The sequence below is a fragment of the Manis pentadactyla genome, chromosome 2, assembly GCF_030020395.1.
Source record: "Manis pentadactyla isolate mManPen7 chromosome 2, mManPen7.hap1, whole genome shotgun sequence".
In the NCBI taxonomy this organism is placed as follows: Eukaryota; Metazoa; Chordata; class Mammalia; order Pholidota; family Manidae; genus Manis; species Manis pentadactyla.
Window position 1 is genome coordinate 42,312,742 of NC_080020.1, and position 26,488 is coordinate 42,339,229.

At 44.0% G+C, this 26,488-nt stretch overlaps 1 protein-coding gene across 1 annotated transcript in view; it reads left to right on the forward strand.

Moving 5' to 3' along the window:
- Positions 1-26,488, forward strand: part of WWC1 (WW and C2 domain containing 1) — a 148,211-nt gene that overhangs the window by 69,446 nt on the left and 52,277 nt on the right. The window contains exons 2-5 of the mRNA XM_036884839.2: positions 691-800; positions 11,792-11,995; positions 21,533-21,609; positions 22,954-23,033. Of these exons, the coding sequence (XP_036740734.2) occupies positions 691-800; positions 11,792-11,995; positions 21,533-21,609; positions 22,954-23,033 (471 nt within the window). The remainder of the gene's footprint in view (positions 1-690; positions 801-11,791; positions 11,996-21,532; positions 21,610-22,953; positions 23,034-26,488) is intronic.

Here is a 26,488-nt window from a genome sequence, read left to right on the forward strand (position 1 = left end):
GTGTAGGTGGGTGATGTGTCTGTCTGATTTAGCCACCGTGGCCAGATGATTACCACCACTCCACACGCCACAAAATGGGGACTTAGGAGGGTGGTTATTGCTAAATGATCAGTTTGGCCTGGATTGTCTATCGAAGGAGGGCAGTGGGTATAGGCATTTGGGAGCTGACTCAGGAAGCAAGTGAGACTGCTTTTGGCCAGACCTCCAGGGATGGGAATCTGCTCCTCTAGTTGCTGTAGGACACCAGCTTTCTAGAGGGGAGGTGGGCGTGACAAAGACAGGCTAGAGCTAGAGTGAAGACTGGGCTCGAGGTGGGCCAGGACATTGTAGGTGGGGAAGCCAGAGAGAGCCGGAGTGCTAGTCCAGAAGAAAGACTTGGCCTCAAGCCCTTTCCCAGAAAAGCAGAAGAGAGGCCCAGAGGAGGATGACAACTTCCTCAAATCACTCCTCAGTTAGTGGCAAAGTTGGGGCTGGAACCCAGATTCCCTGCCTCCCTCCTGGGTGATATGACATTGTTGCTGCAGCCATGGGTTCACCTTACTGGGACAATGGGGACACAGAGCTGGTGTCAGTGCAGTTTCCAGGTCTTTTGGGCCAGCTCAGAGGAGCAGGGAGGCTGAGAGAAGCAGCCAGTTGTAGGACCTTGGAGATTGTAGGCTGATGGACTCTGTTTGTCCTCTCCTTTGCCAGGTACACCAAACCGCTCACCTTTGCTGACTGCATTAGTGATGAGTTGCCGCTAGGATGGGAAGAGGCGTATGACCCACAGGTTGGAGATTACTTCATAGACCACAACACCAGTAAGTTCCTGGCTGGCCTCCCTTCCTTGTCCCCTTACTCCATTCCCTCTACCTCTGCGCCCACCCCCAAGGCTGTAAGAGCTACCATCAGAGGCTCTTAAAGCCAGACTGTTTTGTTTTATATAGAGTTAGAGAGAGCTGTCAATGTAGATATAGATAGATATTATATGCTCACACAAAATAACAGTTAAGAAGGGTTTTAAATAGAATCTAAAAATCCCCTTCTCACAACTCCTCTCCCCAGTTTTACAGAGGCAAGCACTTGCGAATAATTTCTTGTAAATCCTTCCAGAAGTTTCCCAGTCATAGGTGTTTATATGTATATGTGCATATATTCTTTTTTTTTTAAACATATGTGCATACAGATTTTTTTCATATAAGGCAGATGTGTCATTTCCGACCATTTTGGGGCAGCCAGAGCCTCAGTGAGTCCCCTGCAGCGTGCACACATATGTGTCCACAGTGGATTCATAATGAGAGTGTGCATGTCTAGCCCATCATACCAGTCAGCCTACCCTCACTTCCCATCTGTGATCCAAGTATCCTGGTCCAGAATGAAGATTCCTAGTGTCTCTGTCTCTAGGACTATGATAGAGAAACGGCTGGGGGAGGGAGAAGCATGTTGTCTGACAGGTGGAGGAGCCCGGGCCGCACTCTCCCAGCCAGGGAGAGTTGATGTGTATTTGGGCCTCATCTCTTGTGTACCTTCTGGCCACAACTATTCCTGCCCTCTGAAATTTGCTATGCCATTTGTCCAGGTGTACAGAGGAAAGAGGATTTTTTGTCTCACTGTCAACCTTCTGAATGTAGAATTCCCTTTAGCCCTTCAGGCAAGAGGAGAACGGAATGAAATGGGAGATGCTTGGCAAATCCTGAAGGCTGAGCACACAAGGCCCCAAATCCTGGTAGCCCCAGTTGACTGAGCCTATACTGTGTGCCATGCGTTGGGCTATGCGCCTGGTGGGCATCATCTCATTTGGTCCTCCCCACCACCCTGTGGGTGTTGGGATGATAGCCCCATCTCATCAATGGGACTTAGAGGTAGTAATTGATGGCCCAATGCTCAGAGCTACAACACGGCAGAGCTGAGAATTAAATTGGCACTGGGAACACAGTTATACTTCCCTATCCACTTCCTCCTTGGGGTTTCAGGAGCACCCAGCCACCCCTCTGCTGTGCCCCTCATCACTCACAATCACAAAGAGGTAGATAACCCTTTACCTCTTGTTTAAGTTTGTCTAGAGCAGGAAAGTATCTAATTGATCTCTCTAGTTCCCGGCCTTTGCCCGGTAAGACACATAGTAGGTGTGTACTTGACCTTTGCTAAGTAGAAAAGGGCATATATACACGAATGCATGACTAAATGGATGAATGAGAAGACTGTTGTTGGCACCAAAGCGTGGAAGGATTTTTGAGAGACAGCTAATGGCATGAATTGCATTGTTGGTGGTAGCAGAGGTTTTTATTAGCACTCGTGATTGCATACTGGATAATGAGAAGTAAATATGCCTAATTGAGTGTGTACGGGGAATGAGGTTAATGCTTGGAGGGCTGCATGGTATGCTGGGTTAAACACTGATGTGCAGGAACCCTAATCAGCCCTTTCCTGTTGCTAATTGCTGAGCGCATTCCCCTCATTAAAATCTGATGGAGGGAGTGGGATTTTAAGGTACTTCTGGGAGTTGTTGGAGAAACAGAGAGAAGGAAGGAGTAGCAGCAGTCAGTGGCATAGTTTATCCTTGAGGGGGTGAGAGCAGAAAAGGGGTGTGGGGGGCTGTGAGGAAATGGGGTGCACAACAGAAGAACTCTGGTAGTTTTACTGGTTTCCTTTTGGTTTGAAGGTGCTTTCATTGGGTGGAGGGTACCACCTCTGCAGACAGAGCCAGTGATAACAGCACAGAATGAATAGGACCCTCAAGGCCCAAGAATTCAGAACTTTGGACTTGGACCAATCCTCTGTGTGTGTATTGTTCATTGAAATCATTCTCTTCAGAGTTATGGATACAGTAGATTGGAACAAGTTAAGACCACTATCTAGCATTCACTCATTCAACATTTATTGACCACCTGCAGTGTTCCGGGCATTGTTTTGGGAACTTTGGATACACAATAGTGCAAAATAGCAATGACCCTTGCCCTTATAGAACTTTCATTTTGGCAGAAGAGAAAGAAAATAAACAGAATAAATAAGCAGATTATGTAGTGTATTGGAAAATTATCAGTATTGTGAGAAAAAGAGGAAATAGAGTGGGGGGCTAAGGTGTGCTGGAGTGTGTTTAAGGGTGGTGGGAGAAGGATGGTGATAATGGTCTGCAGGAAGACCTTGTTGGGAACAGATTTGAGCTACAACCTGATGGAGGTGAGGGAACATTTCAAGTAGAGAGGGTTGATAGTGCAAAAACTCTAAGGTGTGATCACATTTAGCTTGCTCAAGGGGTGGCATAGAAGCAGGTGTGCACATAGCAGAGTAAGGAAGCAGGGAGAAGGACATCGGGCCAGAGAGCAGCAGGGCATGGATGGAATGTGGTCTGCCTTACATGCTATAGCTTCTACTGCATATGAGATGGGAGCTATTGGAGGGCTTCAAGCCAAGTGGCATGATCTGCTTTGTCTTAAAAGGGTCACTCTGGCTGCCTTGCTGAGAGTAGACCTTAAGGGAAGGACAGAAGCAAGGAGACTTCTGAGAGACCATTGCAAAGTCCAGGTGGCAGAAAACAGTTCCCAGGCCAAGGCTGTAGCAGTGGAGGTGGTGGGAAGTGGCCAGATGATGGAATTATTTCCAAGATAGAGCCAACGTTTCTGTTGGATTTCTGGTAGATTTAATAAGAAGGAGGAATGGGTGACCCTTGTTGGGCCTGAGCAACCAGAAGGATGAAGTTGCCATCGATTTAACAGCGAGAACTACAGGAGGACTGGGTTTAGGAAGGAAGAACAGGAGTCCGTCTGCACACATCAAGTCTTCCATGTTACAAAACTGAGAGAAGGTATTTCAGGTCAGTTTGATAGTGGAATCTGGAGTCTGAAAAAAAGGCTGAAGATACGTATTTGGGAGTGGTTGGCATATAGATGGTATTTAAAGATGTGAAGCTGGATGAGATCACCAAAGGAATAGACAGAGAAGAGGACCAAGGAATGAGCCCTTGGGGTCCCAGACAGTAAGAGGATGCAGAGAAGAGGAAAACAAACGTTTCTGAGGAGTGATCAGAAGGGGGAAAGCCAGGAGTGTCCCGACAGCCACGTGAAGAAGGGCAGTCAGCCCCGAGAGAGGCTTCTGACAAATCGAATAGAAGAGGACTGAGAAGTAACCGATTCAGCAACTAAGCTGACACTGTGACCCTGACTTTGGACGAGGACTTGGGCAAAAGCATGACTACAGTGATCCTAAAAGAAAACGGAGGGGAGGAATTAGAAACAGCAAATACAGACAACTCTTTCTAAAACAGAACGTGTTTTCATTTTTTCATATGTCAGTATTCAGTATTCCCACTGACTAATTACATCTGTCATGATTAGATGGTTTAAAGTCATAATCAAATATGTGATTTGCTGTTTTCTTTTCATACTATATCATGAATATTTGAGAGATGCCATTTGTCATTTTTAAAACACCAAATAGATGTGTCAGTGCATTTGAATACATAAAATGAATGTACTGTAATACTCCTATTGCTGACCTTTTGATTTATTTCCCTTTATTTGTTATAAATAGGATCACTAGGAGGAGAATCTTTACCCATATTGCTTTTTCCTTTGTGATAATTTCCTGAAGTTGTATTTCCAAATATAGGATTATTGAGTGAAAGGTTATGAACACTTTTGAGACTTCTGGTACATATTCCTAGATGGATAAGTATTTCCGGGAGATTGTATAAATCTGTATTACCACAGCAATAAGGTACTGTTTCGTCACACCTTGACCAGTATGGAGCTATTTTCATTTATTTAATTCTTGACACATTCATCATAGGTTTAAACTGTTACTTTGTTATTTGTTTGTGTAATAACAAGGTAGGATGTTCTTCAGGTGTTCAGTTGTTTTCACACAGTTGTTGTTAAAGTCCTTGATGAATACAGTAGTGTTTGCCATGTGGGGGTGTGTGTGTGGTGCGTGTAGAAAGCAGGTGTGTGGTATGCTGAGGAGGTGGGGTATGGAATGTGTAAATTGCTCCTGAGTATGGTGAAGATGTAGGCTTTTGGAGACTGTGTGTGCAGTCTGTTTGTAGGTGGAGGTTTGGAGCATGAGGGAGGATGGAGACATGGCTCTCAGTGATGGCTGGGCTCAACTAAATATTTGTTGGAGTCGCTGTCTTTTGACGAGGGATAAGAGGACTGAGGAAAGATGTTTTACGTAGCCATGCGTAACATGCTGACAGCTCAAACTATGTTCATGTTTAGCTTTAATAAAACAAGAACTAACAAACATTTGGTCAAGGCGACCTCTAAGATCTTGCCCAGGTATAAAGTTATGAGTTCTGGTGAGACAGACTAATGGAAAGGCAGTGTCAGCAGGAGCTGGGCTCGGGAGATACCCACTGGGTGACTGGTTCAGGATGAACAACAGCTAACACAGCTGCCTAGGGAGCTTTTAAAAAGCCCAGTGCCCTAAAGGAAGTCTTTTCAACAGTTGCTGACACAACCACTATTCACATGGAAAAAATACACCTCCACTTCTCCACCTCATACTATATGCAAAAATAAACTCAAAATAGATCATAGACCTAAACATAAAAGCTACAACTAGAAAATATCCAGAAGAAAATGTAGGATAAAATCTGCAAGGTTTTAGGGTCGGCAATTATTATTATTATTTTTTTTTGGACAAGACACAAAAGCACTCACCCTAAAAGAAAATTAATAAATTGGGCTTCATCGAATTTAAACCACTGTTTCTCAGAAGACACCATTAAAAAGCTGAAAAGGCAAGCCACAGATATTTGCAGTACATATATCGGACAAAAGAGCAACATCAGGAATGTATAAAGAACTCCTACAGCCTAATAGTAAGAAGCACAACAAGCTAATAAAAAATACGGGCAAAAGATTTTAAAAGATGCTTCACTAAAGACATACAAATAGTCAATACACCCATAAACATATGCTTTACATCATCAGTCTTTAGGGAAGTACAATTAAAACTATAAGGAGATACCCCTACATACCCATTATAGTGACTAAAAGGAAAAAGATTGACAATCCCAATGGTTGGCAAGGATGTGGAGGAACTGGACCTTTATTAACACACGACTGGTGACAGTGTAAATGGGAACAGTTTTGGAAAACAGTTTGCCAGTTTTTAATAAAATTCAGCATATACTTAACATATATCCCAGCAATTCCCTAGGTATTTTTACTTAAATTTTTTAAAATTAATTTTAATAATTCCCCCTAGATAGTTTTGCTTAAGAGAAACATATACTCATACAAAGACTTATGCAAACAAAGACTTATGCAGGCATGTTTATTATAGTTATTCATAATAATTCCAAACTGAAAATAATCTAAAAATTATTAAAAAGTGAATTGTGATATTGCTGAATAATATTCTATTGCATGAATATAATAAACGGACAACTGTACAACAGCGTAAATGTGTCTCAAAAGCCTTATGCTGAGCAAAAGAAGTGAGACTCAAAGCATGTAGTATATCCACTGATAGGAAATTCTAAACCAGACAGAACCAGAGGAAGGGGAGGGTGGAGGTGACTGATGGAAAGAGCACAGAGATCGTGGGGGTAAAGGATGTGTTTTTTTACACATTGATTCAAATGGTGGCATATGATATTTACATTTGTCAAAATGTATTGAACTCTACATTTTAAATGGCTATACTTCATTGTGTGTAAAGTATGCCTCAATAAAGTTGATTTTAGCAATATATTGATGCCCACTTCATACTGCAGGCCAATGAAATGGAAATCTCTGGTGTAATTCCAACATACAGGCAAGTTGAGACCAGTGTTCTGGTGTGTGGTTTTGTGCTGTGTTTACTGTATATCCATCTATCTTTCAATTTCTACTACAAAAGAGAGCCTTGGCCATCAAAAATGGTAGCCAAGACAGCCTTTACTTAAGGCCGTCACGTAGTTTTATATTCCAAAGAGCAGGACCTCAGCCAAAGGGAGGGTGTCACTCTCAGATTAAACCCAGAGCACCATGGGGAGGGTCCATCCCGGAGTGCCTGGGGAACTTGTCCAGGGCCCAGCCCTCCAGCAGGTTGCGTTTATCTTACCTTGAGCTCAGCGTCACATTGCTGTGAAGATTTAGTGACTGGTCAGCCCACCTGGGTTCTCACCTTTGGTGACACATTGGAATTACTTGGGAATCTCTGCAAATCTCCATTGCCTCCTTCCCACCCTGAGATATCCGAATGTAAGAGAGATTTGAACGTAATTGGTCCAGGGGAGTGGGCTGGCCATCAGGAGCATTAAAATTTCCCCACGTGATTCTAACATGTAGTCAGGCATTCTCAGCTATGTCTGCATATCAGAGTACCTGGGGAAGCTTTTAAAGCTACCAATGCCTGGCCACACTCCTTGAAACTGACCGAAGTGTTCTGGGGCAGGGTTCAGGCTTTTTTGTGTTGTTTTTTGAAGCACCTCAGCTAATTCTAATACACTGCCAGGACCTAAAATTACTAGACGAAGTACCATTTTTTTTTTTAATAGAGCAGTTTTGCTGAGAATCTGGGGGGAAAAGACACTCTCATAAGCCATCTGTGAGAATAAAAACAGGTGCAACCTTTCAGAAGGCAATTTGGTAGTATCTATTACAATGTAAAATGTGTATACCCTATGGCCAGGATCCTCACCTGACCCTTAACTACTTGATGATGTAATTGGCCTGCTGCTAGGCTACTGTTTCCACACCTGTTGGCAATGAGCCATTATTGTTGGTGTTACTATGTGGAGAGCCCCACCTGGTGCTGTGCCTGGAGTCAGAGTTGGAGAAGGGCTTGCTGCATGCAGGCTGCCTCAGAGGCAGACATAATTCCAGCACTCTGCTGTCACCATGCTACCTATGAATCCTTTTACCCCTAATGTTCTGTTGTTACTCAGTCTCATCCAATCCAGACTGAACTTGCCTCGGAAGCAATTCCCTCGCAGGTGAGACAAGCCTGCAGAATTAATCACGCAAGTTCGTAGAAATTATGTCTTTGAGAACCCTCACTGCAGCATTCACTGTGTTAGCAAAAGAGCTGAAAACAGTCCAAATGTTTCCCAGTGGTGGTCTGGGAAACTATTAATATCCTACGGTAAATAAACTGTAATACCATGGAATACTATGCAACCATTTATATGAATTAAAAAAAATTTTTAATTAAAAATAAAAAATAGTAATAAAACTGAAAAAAATGTGAGGTGAATCTTTATGCATCTACAGGGAAGGATGAATTGATACATCATTTAGAGATGAAAGCAGATTGACCAATATGTATGACATGGGACCATGTTGCATCAAGACTAAGTTTGTGTGTATAGACACGTATGTATGAAGAGATTGACATATAATCACAGGTCAATCTCTCTTGGTGTGTAAAACTCCTAACAGCAGTTACGTCTGAGGAGGGATTAGAGAGATGGTGTGGATAAAGTGAAGATTCCTATAGCCAGGATTCTCACCTGTCCCTGGTCGGCTAGCTCACTGCACACGTGTGGGCAATACATTGTTATTAACTGTATGTAAAGAGCTCTGCCTAGTGCTCTGGGCGTCACAGTGGCACAAAGCTGCAGGAGAGCAGAAGCCCTTTAGCTTTCATTCCTCCTGAACAGGCCCAAACAAGCATCTCCAAAGAAAGAAAGGAAAGAGAGAGAATGATCACAGAGGCAGCAGGGCCAAGTTCTCATCCCCACCAATAATGCTGTGTTGCAGTGGGCAGGCTGCTTAACTTCTCTGAATCTACTCTGTCATTCTTAAAGAGGATAATGGGCCCTGCCTCAATGCTTCCCATGAAGCTGTAAGGCCCTTATGCCCAGGTAAAGTAAACAAGTGATGGTGAGAGTAAATTCTCATAATTCTACCGTTGTAAATTTATAAAATAAGAGAGTCTCCATCTGTCTTGTCAATGGGTTTCAGCCCTGGGCAAGTGAACTATGGGTTCAATGAGACCAAAAAATGACAATGGAACATTCTTGGGAAAGGGTTTATACCCAACTTTATTCCCACCATAGCAGGTCAATCACTAGAATCCTGTCCTAGAGCGAGTCTGCATGCAGCAAGCCGGTCTCTGCCTCTGGGCCTCTCTGCCCCAGCAGCCGTCTCAGTCTTTGTCCTCTGTGCTGCCACCACTCCAGCTACTCTCCTGCAGCTGTGTGCCACCATGTCACCCAGAGCCCTGGGCAGAGCTCTTTATATAGTGACTCAGTCAATAATAGCTTATTGCCTACAGGAGTGGAAGCAATAGCCTAGCAGCAGGCCAGTCACATCATCAAGTAGTTTAGGTTCAGGTAAGGATCCTGGCTATAGGAACCGTCACTTTATCCCAGTGGGATTTTCCTTTTTTTGTGTTTTTCATTATTTTTCCCCAGAAGTGTAAAATTTTAGAAGTTACAAACTTTAAACAGCGTCTCCAGCCTGGCCATGACAAGCCAAGTTTATTTTCTGTGACCTGTATCAGCTCGAGGTTTGAGGCCAGCCCTTGAGGGGGACCCAGGAGTCACCAACCCTGAGGGGATCCACATCTGCTCCCGGGACATGGGGCCTCACAGCAGCCACCCTTTAGCCCAGCCTTAGAAATTCTGTCCTCCTCTCTTTCTATCTTTTCTTGCAAATGTTCCTCCCTCCTTCTTGGTTGAAGGGTTACAAAACTTTATGTATAGGGAACAATCCTGTGGCCCCTGCCAGCAATCTCCAGACTTCATTTTCTTTCCCAGAAAAAGAGGGAAGAGGAGCTTGAAGAACTGCTATTCACAGACGATTCAAAAACTGGTTCCAGTGAATAGCTCTGGCTTTACTCTCACCATCATTTGTTTACTTTACCTGGACATAAGGACCTTACAGCTTCATGGGAAGCATTGAGGCAGGGCCCATTATCCTCTTTAAGAATGACAGAGTAGATTCAGAGAGGTTAAGTAGCCTGCCCACTGTAACACAGCACTATTGGTGGGGATGAGAACTTGGCCCTGCTGCCTCTGTGGTCATTCTCTCTCCTTTCTTTCTTTGGAGATGCTTGTTTGGGCCTGTTCAGGAGGAATGAGAGCTAAAGGGCCTACAGAAAGAGGCAGACAATGACCTTAGTGAATGAAGCAGACCAATGATCAGCTGGTGGAGTGCTAGGGTCTGTGGCAAATTATGGACCCAAGGTGGCCAGATCTTCTGAACCATCAAGAAAAGTCCAGAGATCAGGATTTTAATGTATAAATATTATTGCTTTGACATGCCAGTGACCAGTTCAAAATTAATAAAACACTTTGAGTTAAGCAAAAACTATGGGCAGGCTGCTTTCACCTCATGGCCATGATTGTACCATTTCTGATATGTTAATCACTGCTAACCCCACCCACCCATCAACTGGGAAATGGCTGAGGGATTGACAGTTGATGGGCAGTGATTCTTTGACATTGCTTTGACCTCTTCCATGTCTGCTTAGCTACCCCTTTTTAAAATGTCTTTTTTTTGTTTTTTACTTTTTTTCCAATTATCACTGAATGTACTTAGTTGCACACATAATTTTGAATAATTTAAAAAATGAAAAAATACCCTACCTATATACCACTAGTAATTTGCTAAATTGGCTCCGAAACTTTTTGAGAATGTACATATTTATTTTGATAAATCAAAAATTATTTATGCAGTTTTGCACCCTGGAGTTTCACTCACTTTTGTATCATAAGCACCTTTCTATTTTATTAACTTCTCTTCAAAGACATTATTTTTATGGCTGTGTTAGTATATTATATAAATATAGCTGTGGGTAAAATTTTAACATTTCCAGAATATCCTGCCCGGCTTTCGTACATCTGCATGTCAACAGGCGTTCAGACTTGGAAAGAAGTATGGCTTTAGTGCATTTGCATCTTTCCTCAGGGGTGGAGAAGTTCATCTTCATATCAATGGGTAATTACCTGGGCAACGGAGGGCTTAACTGTACCTGAGAGGTGAGGGGGAGGGCTGCTTTTGCTGCTGCTTGAGAAGGAGAAATGGGCGGGACTGCAGTTTTGTAAGCAATGAATGGATTTTAAACTTTATTTCTCCCTTTGACTGATTTTGGGTTTTAGAGGTATTTTGCCCCAGGATTTCCTCTCCCCAGACTTACAATAGCATACTTACTTGAGCAGTTACTTCCTGTGTGACCTTGATTGAGTTACTTAACCTCGCTCTAATTGGGCTTTCTCTTGTATAATGGGGGTAATAATAGAATCTCCTTTATAGGGTTAGCGTAAGGATTGAAGAAGTAAATAGATATAAAGTGTTTAGAACAGTGCTTGGAACAGAGTAAACATTAAATAAGTGCTTGTTATTTATATTCATTATTATTATGGTTTTGTACAAATGCATCTTGGCCCGAATTTTTTATTACTTTTAATAAATTACTATAGGATGAATAATTGGTCATTAATTTGCATGGCCAGGTAGCCATCTTCAAAGTCTGTCCTAATTTACATTTCTAGCAGGGTATGAGTTGCCTATTTCTTCATATCCTCTGGAATGTTATTTATTTCACTTTCCTTTATTCTTGGCCAAAACAGGTGACCTTAAGCATCTGTAATGTCCTTGAGCCTCTCTGTCTAGATTAAAACTCAAACCTGTTCCTTTTCCTGGCTGTTCTCACAGATTGACCTTTTTTTTTTTTTAAAACATCCTGGTTTATTTCATGGTTATTTGCCTAACCTAATGAGAATCTCTGTTGTTCAATAGTAAGTTTAGCCCATTCACATATATTGTGATTCTTTCTTTATTGTGCTTTTTTTTCCCTGATAGTGGATTCCAACGGGTCACCAACCCAAATGATATTTGTGAGGTTGCTGACCCAGGGTCTCTGTGGTGTTTTCCAGAAACCACTCAGATCGAGGACCCCCGGGTACAATGGCGTCGGGAGCAGGAGCATATGCTGAAAGATTACCTGGTGGTGGCCCAGGAGGCCCTGAGTGCTCAGAAGGAGATCTACCAGGTGAAGCAGCAGCGCCTGGAGCTTGCACAGCAGGAGTATCAGCAGCTGCATGCCGTCTGGGAGCACAAGCTGGGCTCCCAGGTCAGCTGTGAGTACCTCCCACTGCCAGCACCCCCCACCAGTGCCACTGCAGGGAGCAGGGAGTGGTCTGCAGTGGAATCCTGCCTGCATCGCCTCCGTGCTCAGATCTGCCTGTGTTCCTCCATCTCCTCTCCTCTCTGCTGCTCTGCCTACTCCTGCGGGTGCCTTGCCGTGATTCATTTGCCATTTCCACTCCATTCACTTTTATTCATTTGTAATCCTCTCAGCATGTCAGTCCGGTTAAGAGTATCTCCTTGTTTAAAACCCTTCAGTGGCTGGGGAAGTGCCGAGCAGAGAGCTCTTGTTTAATGGGTAGCATTTCAGGTTGGGAAGATGAAAGAGTTCTGGAGGTAGATGGTGGTGATGAATCCACAACAGTGTGAATGTATGTAATGCCCCTGAACTATATACTTAAAAATGGTTGTAGTGGTAAATTTGGGGGTATGCCTATTCTACCAAAATTTTAAAAAAACCTTCAGTGGCTTCCCATCATGCTTTCTACTGCCTACAGGGCCCTGTGTGATCAGGCGTGTGCTGGCCACTCCCACCTCCTCTCATTCTCTCATTCACTAGGCCCCAGGTGCCCCGAGCCCTGCGTTCTGCTCCCCTAGCCTGCCTGCACTTCCCACTGCGGGGCTTTGTGCTTGCTGCTCCCCTGTCCAGATGTCGGTCTCTTTGCACAGCTGGCCCTCATCCTTTGGTGTCATCCTACAGGTCAGCGCTCTGAGAGGCTCCCTTCCGACCACACCAGCAACAGACTCCCTTCCCCAGCATTAGCCTCTGTCACGGCTTCTGTTCGTTTTCTTCATAGCATGTATCACAGTACATCTGCCTCTGTATCGGTATTCCACTAGAATATAAGCTGTATCAGGCCGGGCTCCTGTCTTCCTTGTTCACACTGGTGTCTGCAGGAAACAGGCATGCAGAGCCCCCGCGTGGACTGCAGTACCAGGACATGAGCTGTCGAGGAGCCCCTGACCTTGTACAATGTCAGGATTTTTTGTCTTTTACCACTATTTCTAATAGCCCGTTCTTTCCTATGTTTATTGATTGGTTACCACATACTGTACATTCTGCAGTAGCCTCAATATGCTATTTTACTTAATCCTCATAACAGCTCTATGAACAAGTACAATTAATATCCCCCTGTAACAGATAAGGAAACTGAGGCTTACGGGGGGATCATAAAATGCTCAGGGTCTTAACAGCAAGTAAGAGGCAGCAATAAGTTATAAACACATTCTGTCTGTCCCCTCAACATTTTCAGTGTGGACCAAGGGGCCAGCATTAGGCCATGCTTTTAGGTTGGCCATGGCTTGCCTGGGCTGGGACCAGATAGTCCTCCTGTGTGAAGCCCTCACATTGAGAAGTTTAGTTAGTCTACTAAGAGAACAGGGACAAAACTTGCCAGGTTACTCACTGTCTCAGCCCTGCCCTCTATCTTGGCGGCTCAAGAAAACCTCCAGAAATCTCAGATTGTAGAAAAGAATTGTATTACACTCTGAATCAAATAATGTTCCAGAGATTGTCATGAGGATTTTAGCATTTAACCTGTCTTAGCTAGGGCTGCCATATCAAAATACCATAGACCGGGTAGCTTAACCAACAGAAATGTATTTTCCCATAGTTCTGGCAGCTGGAAGTCCAACATGGTCTGGTTCTGATGAGAGCCCTCTTCCTGGCTGGCACCTTCTTGCTGTGTCACATGGCAGACAGAGAGAGACTAGCTGTCTGGTGTCTCTTTTTATATGGCCACTAGTCCCATCATGAAAGCCCCACCCTCATGACCTCATCTAAACCTGATTACCTCCCAGAGGCTCCCCCTTCAAATGCTGTCACATTTAAGTTAGGGTTCAACATAAGAATTTTGGAGGGGACACACAATTCAGTTGATATCATTATCCTTACCATAGACCTGGCAGGGAGATATTTTTGTCCCTAGTGAAACATAGGTTTGAAGATTAGAGTGAGTTTATTTCTCTCTGAAGTCCTGTAGTCTGAAAAAGTAACAAGTGTATATAAAAACAGTTTCCTGTTTTGGGGGGCAGGATGTTTACATGGACCCAACATATTACCCCATAAATCACTTACTGATTTCATGTATTTTCCCATGAGAGCTGCAGCCACGACCTTACACAGGTGTTAAATTACCATCACCAATAATGAGAACTGTCATCATGTGCCTTCTGGTGTGATGTCATAAGAACAATATGGAAGATTCTTACAAAAATATTTATCATGAATGAAATCATAAACATCCAGACACATCCATAATGTGGAATATCCTACCAGATAATTGGCCTGGACTCTTTAAAATAGAAAGTACTGTGAAAAACCAAAAAGAGGAGAAACTATTTCAGACTGAAAAAACACCTAAGGAGACATAAAGCAAATGAAATGTCTGTACCTTGATTAGACCCTGGACTGCAGGGAAAAAGCAGCCATAAAAGATATTCTCAAACAATTGGAAAATTGTCTTAGGTGTGATAATGATGTTGTGGCTCTAGGAAAATGTTCTTGTTTTTAAGACATGCATGTACTATCATGTCTGCAACTTAACTCCAAAAGGTGTCCAGTGAGGTTGGGGGGAACCCTGGTATCAGCTAAGTGAGCAGATCAGTATATGTTGATGATACATTGATGCCTTTGAATGTGGGATAGGTTTTCCAGTAATATGGAAATATGAGTGATATTCAATAATCTGGGATACTATTTCCAGTAGTCATTCATGGAGGGCTTAGTATGAACCAAGCATCCTGCTGAGAGAAAGATTGGGGTGAAGGGGCGGGATGGAACAAATGTGGAAAGTGTTAAAAACGGATGGATCTATTCCAAAATAAGAAGTCAGGGTGGGGAAGAGTCAAACAGGGCAGGAATGAAGCATTCCTGCAGAGAAACACTGTGGTAGGGAGTGGCAGTCTCTGGATGGTGAAGTCAGAAGGCCTGGGTTCCAATCTCTGTTTCATCATTACCAGCTATGCCCTCTTGGGGAATGTACTTTACCTCTTTAGGTCAGAGGTCCTGTCTGTTTAAATATGGAAATGTAAATAGTACCTTCATCTCATGGGTCCATGTCAAGGTTTTTTAGCTTCAGTATTACTGACATTTTGGGCCCAACAGTCTTCATTGTTGGACTGTCATGTATATTGTGGGATGTTTAACAGCATCTGTGGTCTTTGCCCACTAGCTAGCTGCCAGTAGTACCCCTCACTCCAAGCCATGGCAATTAGAAATGTCTCCAGACATTGTCAGATGTGCTCTAAAGGGGCAGAATCTCCCCAGTCAAAAACCACTGTTCTAGGGAAAACAGTTCCCTTAGAATGTGTTAATGGCTCAATAAATATTCTTGCCAGGAAACACTTTACATATTTTCAGAGCGTGGACTTTGGAGTTAGACTGCCTGGGCCCATATCCAGGATATGCAGCTTAGCAGATGGGTCACCTTGTACAAGTTATGCTACTTCTCTCTGCCTCTAATTCTTTATCAATAAAATTGGTATAATAATGGTATCATCTTCATTGGGGTATTATGGGGCTTAGGATTGCTAACAAACACTAGGAACTTGGGACTAGTACTTGTCATGTTCTTTTTTTTTTTCTTGTCACATTCTTAAGCTCTCAATAAATAATAACTATTTTTCGATATTATTAATTGATTGGCTTGAAATGACAGGCTTTTAACAGATCCCTGGAACCAAGGAGAATAAATACACTATCAGTGGTAGGAAGTAAATGGTGCGGTCCTGTCATATGACTTCTGGGCATGCCCAGGAGCTCTGCCAGGCTTAAAGACACCACCATCCTGAATGTTAAAGAACTTCATCTGAAGGGATGGAGTCACCTTAGGTAACTAGATATGAAATCCAAACTAGCCGGGAACTAGGGCATACCCCACCCAAGCATCCCAGTTAAACAGACATGACCCAAGCCTCCTCATGACTTCCTTCAGGTTCTACAAGGCAGGTTTGCCTTCCAAGTCAAGCTCTCTAGCATGTTGATAGACCGGTGAGGTTACATGCCTCACTTCTAACTCAGATGACCTGCCGGGACTTGTGAGAGTTCTGCCACCTGGCCTTGGCTGCTGTGGGGCCTGGCCACAGGTGGGGCCTTGCCCTGGGGATGGAGACTTCATTGTCTCCTCTGGAGCAATCTCTAGCTCCATGAGGAACGAGAAGAGAACGAAGATTTATGTGTACCTATTATATTCCTGCAGGGCAATGTGCTGGGCATGCTATGCACTAAAAGTAACTTCTCTCCACACACATACACACACACACACAATCCTGCAAGATATTGTCGTTCCCATTTTACAGATAAGAAAACTGAGGCCCAGAGAGGGTACAGTAGAAAAACTTCACACCGGAAAAAATGTCACAGCTAGCCTTTATAACCAGGATCATCTGCCCTCCAAAAACCAGCTTTCCTAATTTCATCCAGCCAGTTAACCTGTAAGGTTTGTGGGCTCCTCGCATCCTCAGAAAGTTGAGAACTCAGGATAGCTGGGTTCTTTGGGACCTCACTATGCCCCTTCCTCTCTCTAGGCCTTAGTTTCTCATTTGAAAAATAAATCACAAGGAACCTTGCAATTAAAAATGCCAGTTGAACCATCCACCTGAATTTACTGTCTCCTTAAACTAAGAAAATATCAGCTAAGAGATTTTTTTAAGGCATGCATGCACAAGGAAAGGGAAACCTGGACAAAAAGGAGCAGCAATAAAACAGAAGCTGGAAAGCAGACAGGCAGGCAGCAACCTATCTGATAGACCTGAGGAAAGAAAATGGGTGAATAGTGAGAAACATCAACACTCTCATCAACATAGAGCACTTGCAAAATCCTAGGGTATCAGAGGCAGCAGCTATGTCTGGGAGTGGGAGTGAGGTGAGTGGGGTCAAATAAAGAGGATTGTATGAAAGGTGTTTCTGAACCAGACCACCAGATCTCCCAGATGGGCACAGCCAGGCAATTGCCCATCCCCAACCTGTCAAAAGACTGGAGATATATTTTTTGGAAACAGTAAAAGAGAGTCTCTGGACTACAGGATACAAGGTTAGCTCAAAGCTGGGGTACACTATACCAAAAACACAGTGGGTAGGTACACACAGACATACAGGATTTTGAGACCCTAGCTAGACTGGCATGTACCACTTGGTTCCCAGAATGGTGCCAGGCTACTACCATCCAGGCTGGACAGTAGAAGAGTCTAAGGAATGACCAGAGGAAAGATGTAAAGACACTTACATTGAGGATTCCTGGGTGAAACAGTCCTGCCAAATCATGTACCACATAACCCACCATCAATAAGCTTATTGCTTATTGCTCCAGCCTTTTGGGCCCACTCTTAAATGTGAGCAAGACAGCTGAGATTCCAGACATTCCAGGAAAGCCTCTAACTTGAAAAATGAGATTAAAACAAACACATGGTAATAGGGAGGCCTTGGATCAGGGAGTACACAGGCAAAGAAAACATCTGGAGCAGCTACGTAACCATGAAACAAGAAAAGGATGCTATGTTTTATAAAAAAGAACTCTCAGAGAACACAAAAGAGCCTTTGGAAGTTAAAATATGATAGTAGAAATTTAAAATCCAGGATAACTAAAAGGTAAAACTGAAGAAATCTAAAGAGCACAGCAGAAACACAATGAGGTAGAAACTGAGAAAAAAAATAGAGAACCAAACCAGGAAATCTATTTCAGTAATAAAAGTTCCAGATAGATCAGAGGAAACAAGGGGAAGAAGAATCAATCAAATAATTCAGAAAAGTTTCCCAGAACTTAGCAGGGAGAGATTTTAGATTGAAAGAGCTCCATGAGCAGTTGCCCAACACAAGTTAAAAGTCAACTCACACCAAGATACATTATTGTACAACTTCAAACACTGGGAGCGATTCAAGGTCCTAAAAGCTTTCTGAGAGAAAACTAGGTTACACAAAAATTATCAGGACACAGAATAGCTCTGGGCTTCTCACACTAGGAACCTAAAAGACAATGGAGCAATGCCTTCAAGAATCTAAGGAAACTCATTTCTGACCTAGAATTCCATATCTAGCCAAACTACTTTTAATCAAGTATAGGGTAGAATCAAGGTATTTTTAGACATGCAAGATTTCCAAAAGTTGCTTCCCGTGTGGTTCCTTTCTCAAGAAGCCACTGAAAGTAATATTCTACCAGAATGAGGGGGTAGGCCGTAGAGGGAAAGGCATGGTATTTAGGAAAGGAGAGAGGCAAGGAGGGGAATATCAGGATGCCAGCAGTACAGTGAGCAGCCAGCTCACACTGAAACCACACACCCGGGCGAGACAGGGCCAAAAAGGAAACCAGCAGAGTTCAGTGGCCTCTGTGAGAGGAGATTTAGATAACTGGCAGAGGGTGAGGTTGAGTCAGTGATAAGGCTATATAGAAAGTAAGCAAGCATAAAAATGACAATTATTAACTCTAGGGAGAAAAAATGAACTGGAAAAGAAAAGTAAGCCAAGTCAGCAACATGCCTCTACCCCAAACAATGTGTACAGAGTAAAAGCAATGCAAACCTTGAAGATTGCATTCACCAAAATTATGCTGTAATTAAGCAGGATGGGGAGCTGGGAGGGAGGGAAGTTAAACTCTCCATCCTCCAGACAGAAGTGAATAAATAATGCCTAAAACTGAAAAAATCAAGAAGCAACAACACACGCATATTATTAGATACGTAGAGGCGGATATCCAAGAAACTGGCTGAACACACTGAAATGGTTCCCATTTGGGGAGTGAGATTTGGAATAGGGGCCTGTGCTCTCTTCTAGAAAACTACTATGTTCAGATATAACTTGAATAAAAGCAATTACAAACTATGAAAAGGTGGGAACTTTAAGGCAATCTCTAAGATCCTGTTCAAATATAAAATAATTGTAATGGAGGGATAGTGAGGGGATCAATGCAGACAGAAAGGGGAGGTGATAGCCTGTGTCTTGATTGGCGTGCTGGTTACTTGAGTAATTTTGTAAATTGTGAAATGTAAAATGTAAAATGTGAAAATTTATCAAGCTGCACACATTAGTTATGCACTTTTCCACATGTATTTTTTAATCCGATAAAAAGTTGATGTGAAAAATGGTAATAGGCTACATCCTGTTTCAGCATCTTTGGATACAAACAGAGCACTTCACAGTGATACCCCAGAGGGTAGCAATTCATGCCCAGTTGGAGGAAATCTGTTCTTTTGGGGGTTCCTATCCCCCCAGGATTTTTGAGCATGTCCAGGGAACACCTCTGCATTCCACTAGTCAGCCCTGGTGTTGCTGGTCCCCACAGCCACCCTCTCCCTGTTAGGATCAAGTCTTGCAATTTTTTAGGGCTCTTCCAGGCTGCCGTCGGGCTCACCTTTACACCTGCCCGAAGTGTAGGCCCAAGTCCTGCCGCACAGCCCAACAAGCAGGATGGCTGTGGGGCAGGGAGCTCACAGAACAGGCTTTCTGTGTGTATCCTTATTTTATTTCCACACTAACGACCATTCTTGTCTTTTCATGTTTTGACTGTCAGTGGGTAACAAATAGTTAACTACCTTAAAATTGTATTGAAAAGTACTGACCTGGAGAATATACTTAAGTGAATGCCTCCAACTATGTATCCAGCCAGGTCTTTCTCTGGAATCCTCAAGCCCAGCAAAGACCAGAGGAATTGGAATGCAGGAAATGAAAGCTCCCAACTGGAAATGAAACATGCCTGTGTCTGAAGTCCCTGTTCCATGCTCATGATGAGGGCTACAGGGCCCTCCCCACCCAGGTGTTCCTGCTACTCAGCTTCTCTGAAGCTCAGCTTTCATTACCACCACCATCATCATCATAAACTTGACAGAAATCCAACACTGTCCGTGGTGCAAAACGTTTGTGTTATTATACAGAGCAGTTTTATATCATTTTCCAAACTTCCCATTGTTGCATTTTAACTTTCCTTTTGCAAAATCAAAGACCCACTCAGTATTTTTACCAAATCCAAAAAGCAGCATCTCCTTCAGACCATCACTTCTACCTTCCGGACACTGGTAATTGCCAGCAGTCTCCACATAAGTTCTTCGTCCTCAGAAAAATCTCACTACACACAAATAGTGTGTTCAGGTGATGGTGAGTGGAAAGGGGAGGTGGTGAACTTGCTCATAGAGTGGGGTTAAGGACTCAAACACTTCTGTGGCCTCCCTACCAAGAATGACTGTCCTTTTCCAGAGCAGCGGGGTTGTGTTTACCTTAAGGACGCAATGCACCTTAATATTGGGCCATTTCCCTCTTCACATCACCAGTTAGGAAGCTGAGAGCCAGTTGTAGCAGCCTGGTAAGTGTGAAAATTAATAAAGGGAAACCTCACTGGTACGGTGTCAGAGGCCTACAGGGGGAGCTCACATGCCCACTCTTTCTTTTCAATTGCAACCCCCATGGAAGGAAGAGACCGACATCTTGCAACTCAAGACTATTTTGGCTGCTTTACCACCCAGTAGGATGAGGGAAGAGTTTCTGCTTTCATCAGCCCAACCTATGAGAGACTCATCTCAGCCAGTGAGCAGCCATCACCCATGGGACTCCCCAGTTTCCTCCAGTGGACTTTTGCCTAGAAAGTCCCTGCAGCAACCCACTTTCTTCTTTCTGTAAAAAAGAGCAGGCCTGTCCTTTGTTCTTAGGACATGCCTGTGGTTTTGCCGTAGCTTGCTTGTCCTGAATTGCAATTCTGTGCTATTCCTGAATAAACCCATTTTGCTGGTAAAATAACTGACAGTATTATTTTTTTGGTTAACATAAGGAAGTGGGACCTCATGGTAGGCAATGAGCCCTAACCTTGTGTCTCTTACCACTTTGATTCCTGTTATTTCCTCTTGTTTCGTTTTCCTTACTTTGAATTTATTTTACTCTGTTGTGTTCATTTTTCTAAGTCATGAAATCCTTTTTCAAGACATAAATACTATTTTAAGAATACAGTAAGATTACAAATACCACATGATAGAACTATAGATAAACATTGGAATGTAGCTTGAAGAAAAGATAATTGTATTAGGGCAATAGGATTATGCATTATTTACTTTCCTTTTCAAATTACACTAACATTATAAAGTACAGTAATTTTTAGTAATTTTTTTCTGGTTACAAAAATACATGTTTGTGTTAGAAAATGTGGAGAAGAAAGAAAAATACAAAGATGAAAATTAATATTCAGATCTCTAGATATCAGTGTTACCTTTTGCAATATTTCTTTCCAGTCTATTTTTAGATGGATTTGTGTGTGTATATATTTCCCAAATTTAAGTTCTTCTTTGTAGTTTTTTGTAAACTGTCATTTTCATGTAATAACAGGTCTGGCATTTTCCCCTTGTCCTGCAATATTCTGCACCATCATTTTAAATCACTTAAGTTGTATAGTCCCCATTCTATGCATATACCATATTTATTTAACATATCCCCCTTTGTTGTACATTTAGGTTGTTTGCCAATAATTGTTTCTTTCCAGATTTATCTAGATGGCCAAATAAGCCAACTTTACCAAATGTGTTTCTTCTACAGAATTTTTGTTTCTTTTTTATTGCAGTGGTCTCTGGTTCGTCCTCCAGCTCTAAGTATGACCCCGAGATCCTGAAAGCTGAAATTGCCACTGCAAAATCCCGGGTAGAGCCTCTTTGCCTGTACTGTTGATGGGGGTCCCTTAGGCCTTGGGCCACTAGCTTACCCACAGGACCAGAGTACATGCCTCACCCAGATGGTAGCAGCCAATGCTGATAAGCAAGATCCTAAATAATGTAGTAGCAATAGTAGTAGTCATCATAGTAATAGCAATGGTAATAACAGTTATCATTTCATAAGCAATCACTATATGCCAGGTACAGTGCTAAATGCTTTATGAGTGCTATGTCCTTTCAACAGCCCCTTGAAGGAGCTCCTGTCAATATCTGCACCTTAAACATGAGCAAACAGTGGCTTAGGGGAGGTAAATAACTTGCCCAAGGTCGCAAGAGACTCAAAGCTTACTCCAAAGTTCTTAATGTCATATACTGTCTTCCTAGCCACTGCTGACTTTGCATCATCATATTTAATTACTTCATGATTACCTTAGGAGATAGATATTATTCCCACATCATTGATGTGGAAACTGAGGCACAGTAGTTGAGTTGCTCAAGGTAAAATCAGTATTTCAAGCACTGGTTTAGTTAAATTTAAGTAGGTTCTATAAATTCAGATGCCTGCAAGAAAATATAAAAGGGGGAAGTGAACTGAGAGTGAGGCAGTAGGGAGCGGTGGGGGCTGTGTGACCTAGAGGGGTGTGCCCTGACTAAAGGGGTAGTTAAATGTCAGCCCTACCCCCATTGGGGCCATGCTGGAATGTGGGCTTGGTGCTGGCAGATCTTCAAGTATTTTTAGAAGATAATTATATACCTAGGTTTATTATACAAAATCTCAGTATTTAATTATTAGCAACTAATTTTTTTAAATTTAATAACACGGCAAGCCAAACAAAGCATTTCTGCAGGCTGATCTGGCTCCCAGGCCATGTCTTGCCTCTAAAGTCACTATACTGCCTCTCACCTCCATGCACAGCACTCCCATACCCATTACCTGCTTTAAGTAGTGCACAGCCCTGGACCTGCCATTATCCTCACTTGTCAGAACAGGAAAGGCTCAGAATGGCAAGATGCTTGAGAGAGGTCCTGGTTGGTGCAGGGAGCGCCAAGCTCTATCCCAGGTCAGCCAATTCCTGTGCACTTTGTTTCCCTGGAGTGAAGGCTGGCGAGGAATGACCTGCAAGCCAGCCAGGCTGGGTGCCAACTGATGTGCAGCTGCAGAACCAAGGCAGCATCAGTGAGAGGAGGGTGTTGTGACCAGTGACCAAGGGATGTTGATCTGAGTCATTTTGCAGGGGCCGTGGGGGCTCTGGGTTCCCTTTCTGGGAGAAGGCTGCCGAAGGCTCGGTGTCAACCTCTGACCTAGCCCTGTGTGTGGTCTTCTGCCATCCAGGTCAACAAGCTAAAGAGAGAGATGGTTCACCTCCAGCAGGAGCTTCAGTTCAAAGAGCATGGCTTCCAGACCCTGAAGAAGTAAGTCCAGCCTGCTGTGGGGAGCATGGAGATTGCCCCTGACCCGTGCTCCCCTCCTGCCCTCTCTGTCTCTCTGTCCTTCAGCTCCTTTCCTCCCTTCTTGAAATGAGGCTCCCTTCATTCGTTCCCAGTTCTATTCCTCTGACCTTTACTGAAGATAACATTACCCACAGCTGAGATTTAGAAAGGAAAGGAATCATTTCAGACCACAGAGTTCACATCCTCTGAATTCCTGAAGCCATTAAAATTTGTTCCTTTCATTTGCATTTTACCAGCCAGTCATAGAAACAAGTACTGAGCATTTCTGTGCGTCTGTCTCATCCCCTCTAGTAGACCCAGTAGGATGTGATTTGCACAGAGACAAAACAAACTTCTTTTCCATGGCCCAAAAGCGAGCAGCAACTTGGTTAGAGTGCCCCACCGAGGAAGAAGGGTGTGTCTCCCACGGCAGACAGATTGCTGGAGGAGCATGTGTGTGGTGCCGTACTCACTGGACTTTACAGGCAACTTAAGGAGTTTCCAGGATGACTTGGAACGAGTGTAATTTTCGGTTTTAGAAACTGACTTGCAGCCAAGCAAGGTACAGCTCTGTCGTTTCTTTAGAGCAGAAGTGTTCATTGTCATTATCATGATCATTCTAGCTAGATTTGTGAGTAGTTACTCTGTGCTGGGAAGCACTTGCAGTGTTTCTGCATGGGTGACCCCATTGCAACACTGTAAGGATGTTCTTTTAGCTAATTCCATTTTGTAAAATGGATGAGGAAACTAAAGCCACGTGTTAAGTGCCCCGTGTTGGCATATTATAATTAACCACGTGCATAACCAAGACGTACGTAATCCATTGAGTCGCATTCAGAATATCTGATGGGCCCAGAGGTGGTCGTCACGATGGTGTCTGGCAGCTCCTGGAAGCTCCAGGGCGGACATCTAGTCAGTCTCTCTGCTCTGAGGGCCATCTCAGTCAGATTCCCAGGTAGGCCATGTCTGTGCAGACAGCAGCCTCTGCAGTCGCTTGGTTTCTCTCTCTCCCTGACCTTACCTTTTCCTCATCCTCTGAGCCTCACGTGCACCCCCACCTCTCTGTGGCCGCAGCCCCACGCCTTCGGATGTCTGTCTCTAAGCCCTGTGAACCAAGGGGACTGTGGCCGCCCGTGGAAGGGCCATTTGGTTTTTACATCTTCCCATCCCCCAAGCCCCCAGTGTGTGAGGCGAGCCACTGCGAGTCCCCCACAACACAAGTGTCAGAAAGGACAACTCTGTGTTATTGTGTACAATGCATTTTTGTATTATAAATTACTATAAATTGTGTGATATAAATATGGTTTTATAAAAATACGCTTTATATTTCTATATATGTAGGTGCATTTAGATATATAGATACATATGTATATCAATTTTGTCTCTCAAATCAGATCCTAATCTCAGTAAGACAAGGGACCATGTTTTGTGCTTCTTGGCGATCTTCGGTAGTGCCAAGGACAGTTGAAGGCAGTACTGTGAGCTTAGAAAATACCCATTCTTGACCTATAAAGCAGATAGCCACACCAGTCCATCCCTCTGCAGTGGAGCAGCTCCTGAGCACATAGTTTAAGGGCTACTCACTCCCACGTAGTCACTGTCTACCTCAGGGGCCCTCTCCCCGCCCCCTTCCTGCAGTCCTCAGGAGCTTCTGGTTAGAACACTTCCCATTATTCTCTGAGCCACCACAAACCTGTTTTACTACTTTGTCAAGCTGTAGCAGCATTGAAAACTCTTGTCGTTTGGTAAGCTGATGCTTAAACCCCAAAGACAAGCCTCTTTTCCCCCACCCCCCCCACCGATGTTTGATATCAGGCCTAGATAAGACTCCGTTGCAGCTCTGACCACCCATGCTCCTCAGCCGGACGCCCGCTTCGTGTTCAGTGTGGAGGAAGGCATCTGCTGTAATGCACACCTTGGCACAGAAGGTCAGGAATGTAGCACAAAAGGCAGATGACCTGGGTGGGTTTAAATCCCAGTTCCAGGACCTTGGAAAAGTGACTTAATCCCCTTGAGCTTAAGTTTCTTTATCTGAAAAATAAGTTATTATAGAGACTGAATTGAAGTGTGTGGCAGTGCCTAGCACATAGGAAGAGGCCAGTGAGTGTGTGTGTGGGGGTGGCCTCTAGTTAGCTGCCTGTTGAGTCGGGAAGGATCCAGATGAGCTCTCCGTTCGCCCTGGGCTGGAGGCTGTGCTGGGTAAGCGCCGTATACCAGCCACCCCATTCAGTGTCTTTACTCCCTTAAAGGAAGTTTTGTTCTGCTCCACTGTATCGATGAGGGCAGTGACAAAGTTGAAAATTCCCCCAAGGCCACCCACTGAGTAAGCATCAGAGCTGGATTACAACCAGGACTGGGATTTTGAAGCTCATGTTCTAGTATCTCCCTTCTGGGCTTCATCCCAGGTAACTTCCCCCTCATACCCCGAAAACATGAGGCCTCTTCCCGTCTCCCCTGGGATCCTTTCCCGAGTCTAGTCCGGGATGATACAGCCACTTCTGCCTCCTCTTTGCAGAACATAAGGGGAAGTGAAATTCTTCCATTTGCCTGGTTTGTGGCTGGCAACCTCAGTTTTAAAAAGAGAAAAGGTTGGTGAGGATTGAAGGCTACCCCTTAGAGGAGACTGAAAAGTCCAGATGAAAGCTTGGCCTTTGGGTCTGCCAGCTGCATCGAGCCCTAATAAACAGGGAAGAGCTGAGCCTTGGCGTAGCATCCCTGGGGGAGGAGGGCAGGGTGGGATTCCCCCTGCTCATCCCCAGAGCCGCCCTGCCCAGGTGAGAGGTGTCTGGACAAGACCAGGAGGAGCTGGCAGCTGGCGGAGCCTTTGCCCTGCTTCTCCGTGGCCATCCTGTGGCTACGAGTCTCCGAAGGGCCCAGAGAAAGGACAGCTGTGTAATTTGGAAATCCTAAAACACATACATCCCCTACACACCCTCTCCTCCCCGGCAACCACACAACTTTTCTTTCCCTTAAAAAAAAAAAAAAAGGCAGAGAAAGACTCATTCACTGAGTACATAATGGTGACCCTTTGTTCCCCTCGCCCCAATCTCAGGAGTGTTCCCCCTTGGACCTGCTCTCTGGAGCCAAATTCCAGAGCCTGGGTTGCTAAGGCTCCTGAGAGAAATCAGGTAGAGGCTGTCTGAGGAGCCAGAAGCCCAGCAGACAGACCGCTTCTGTCTCATCCTGCTGAGGATTCAAAGCCATCCTCACCCTGTTGGCAGAGGACAGCTGGGCACAGTCCCTTCCCCAGAGCCCCCAGCCCCCACACATGCTCAAGCGAATAGTATTCGCTTGATGTGCCCTGCACATCCCCCACTTTGGGGCAGAGCCACCTCTGGTCCTGGACTCACTTGGAGAACCCTTTCCACAGCGCATCGCGGGCAGGCCTCTGCTGGGGGAAGCTCCCTTTAGACTAATTTTTCAAACTAAATCTGAGA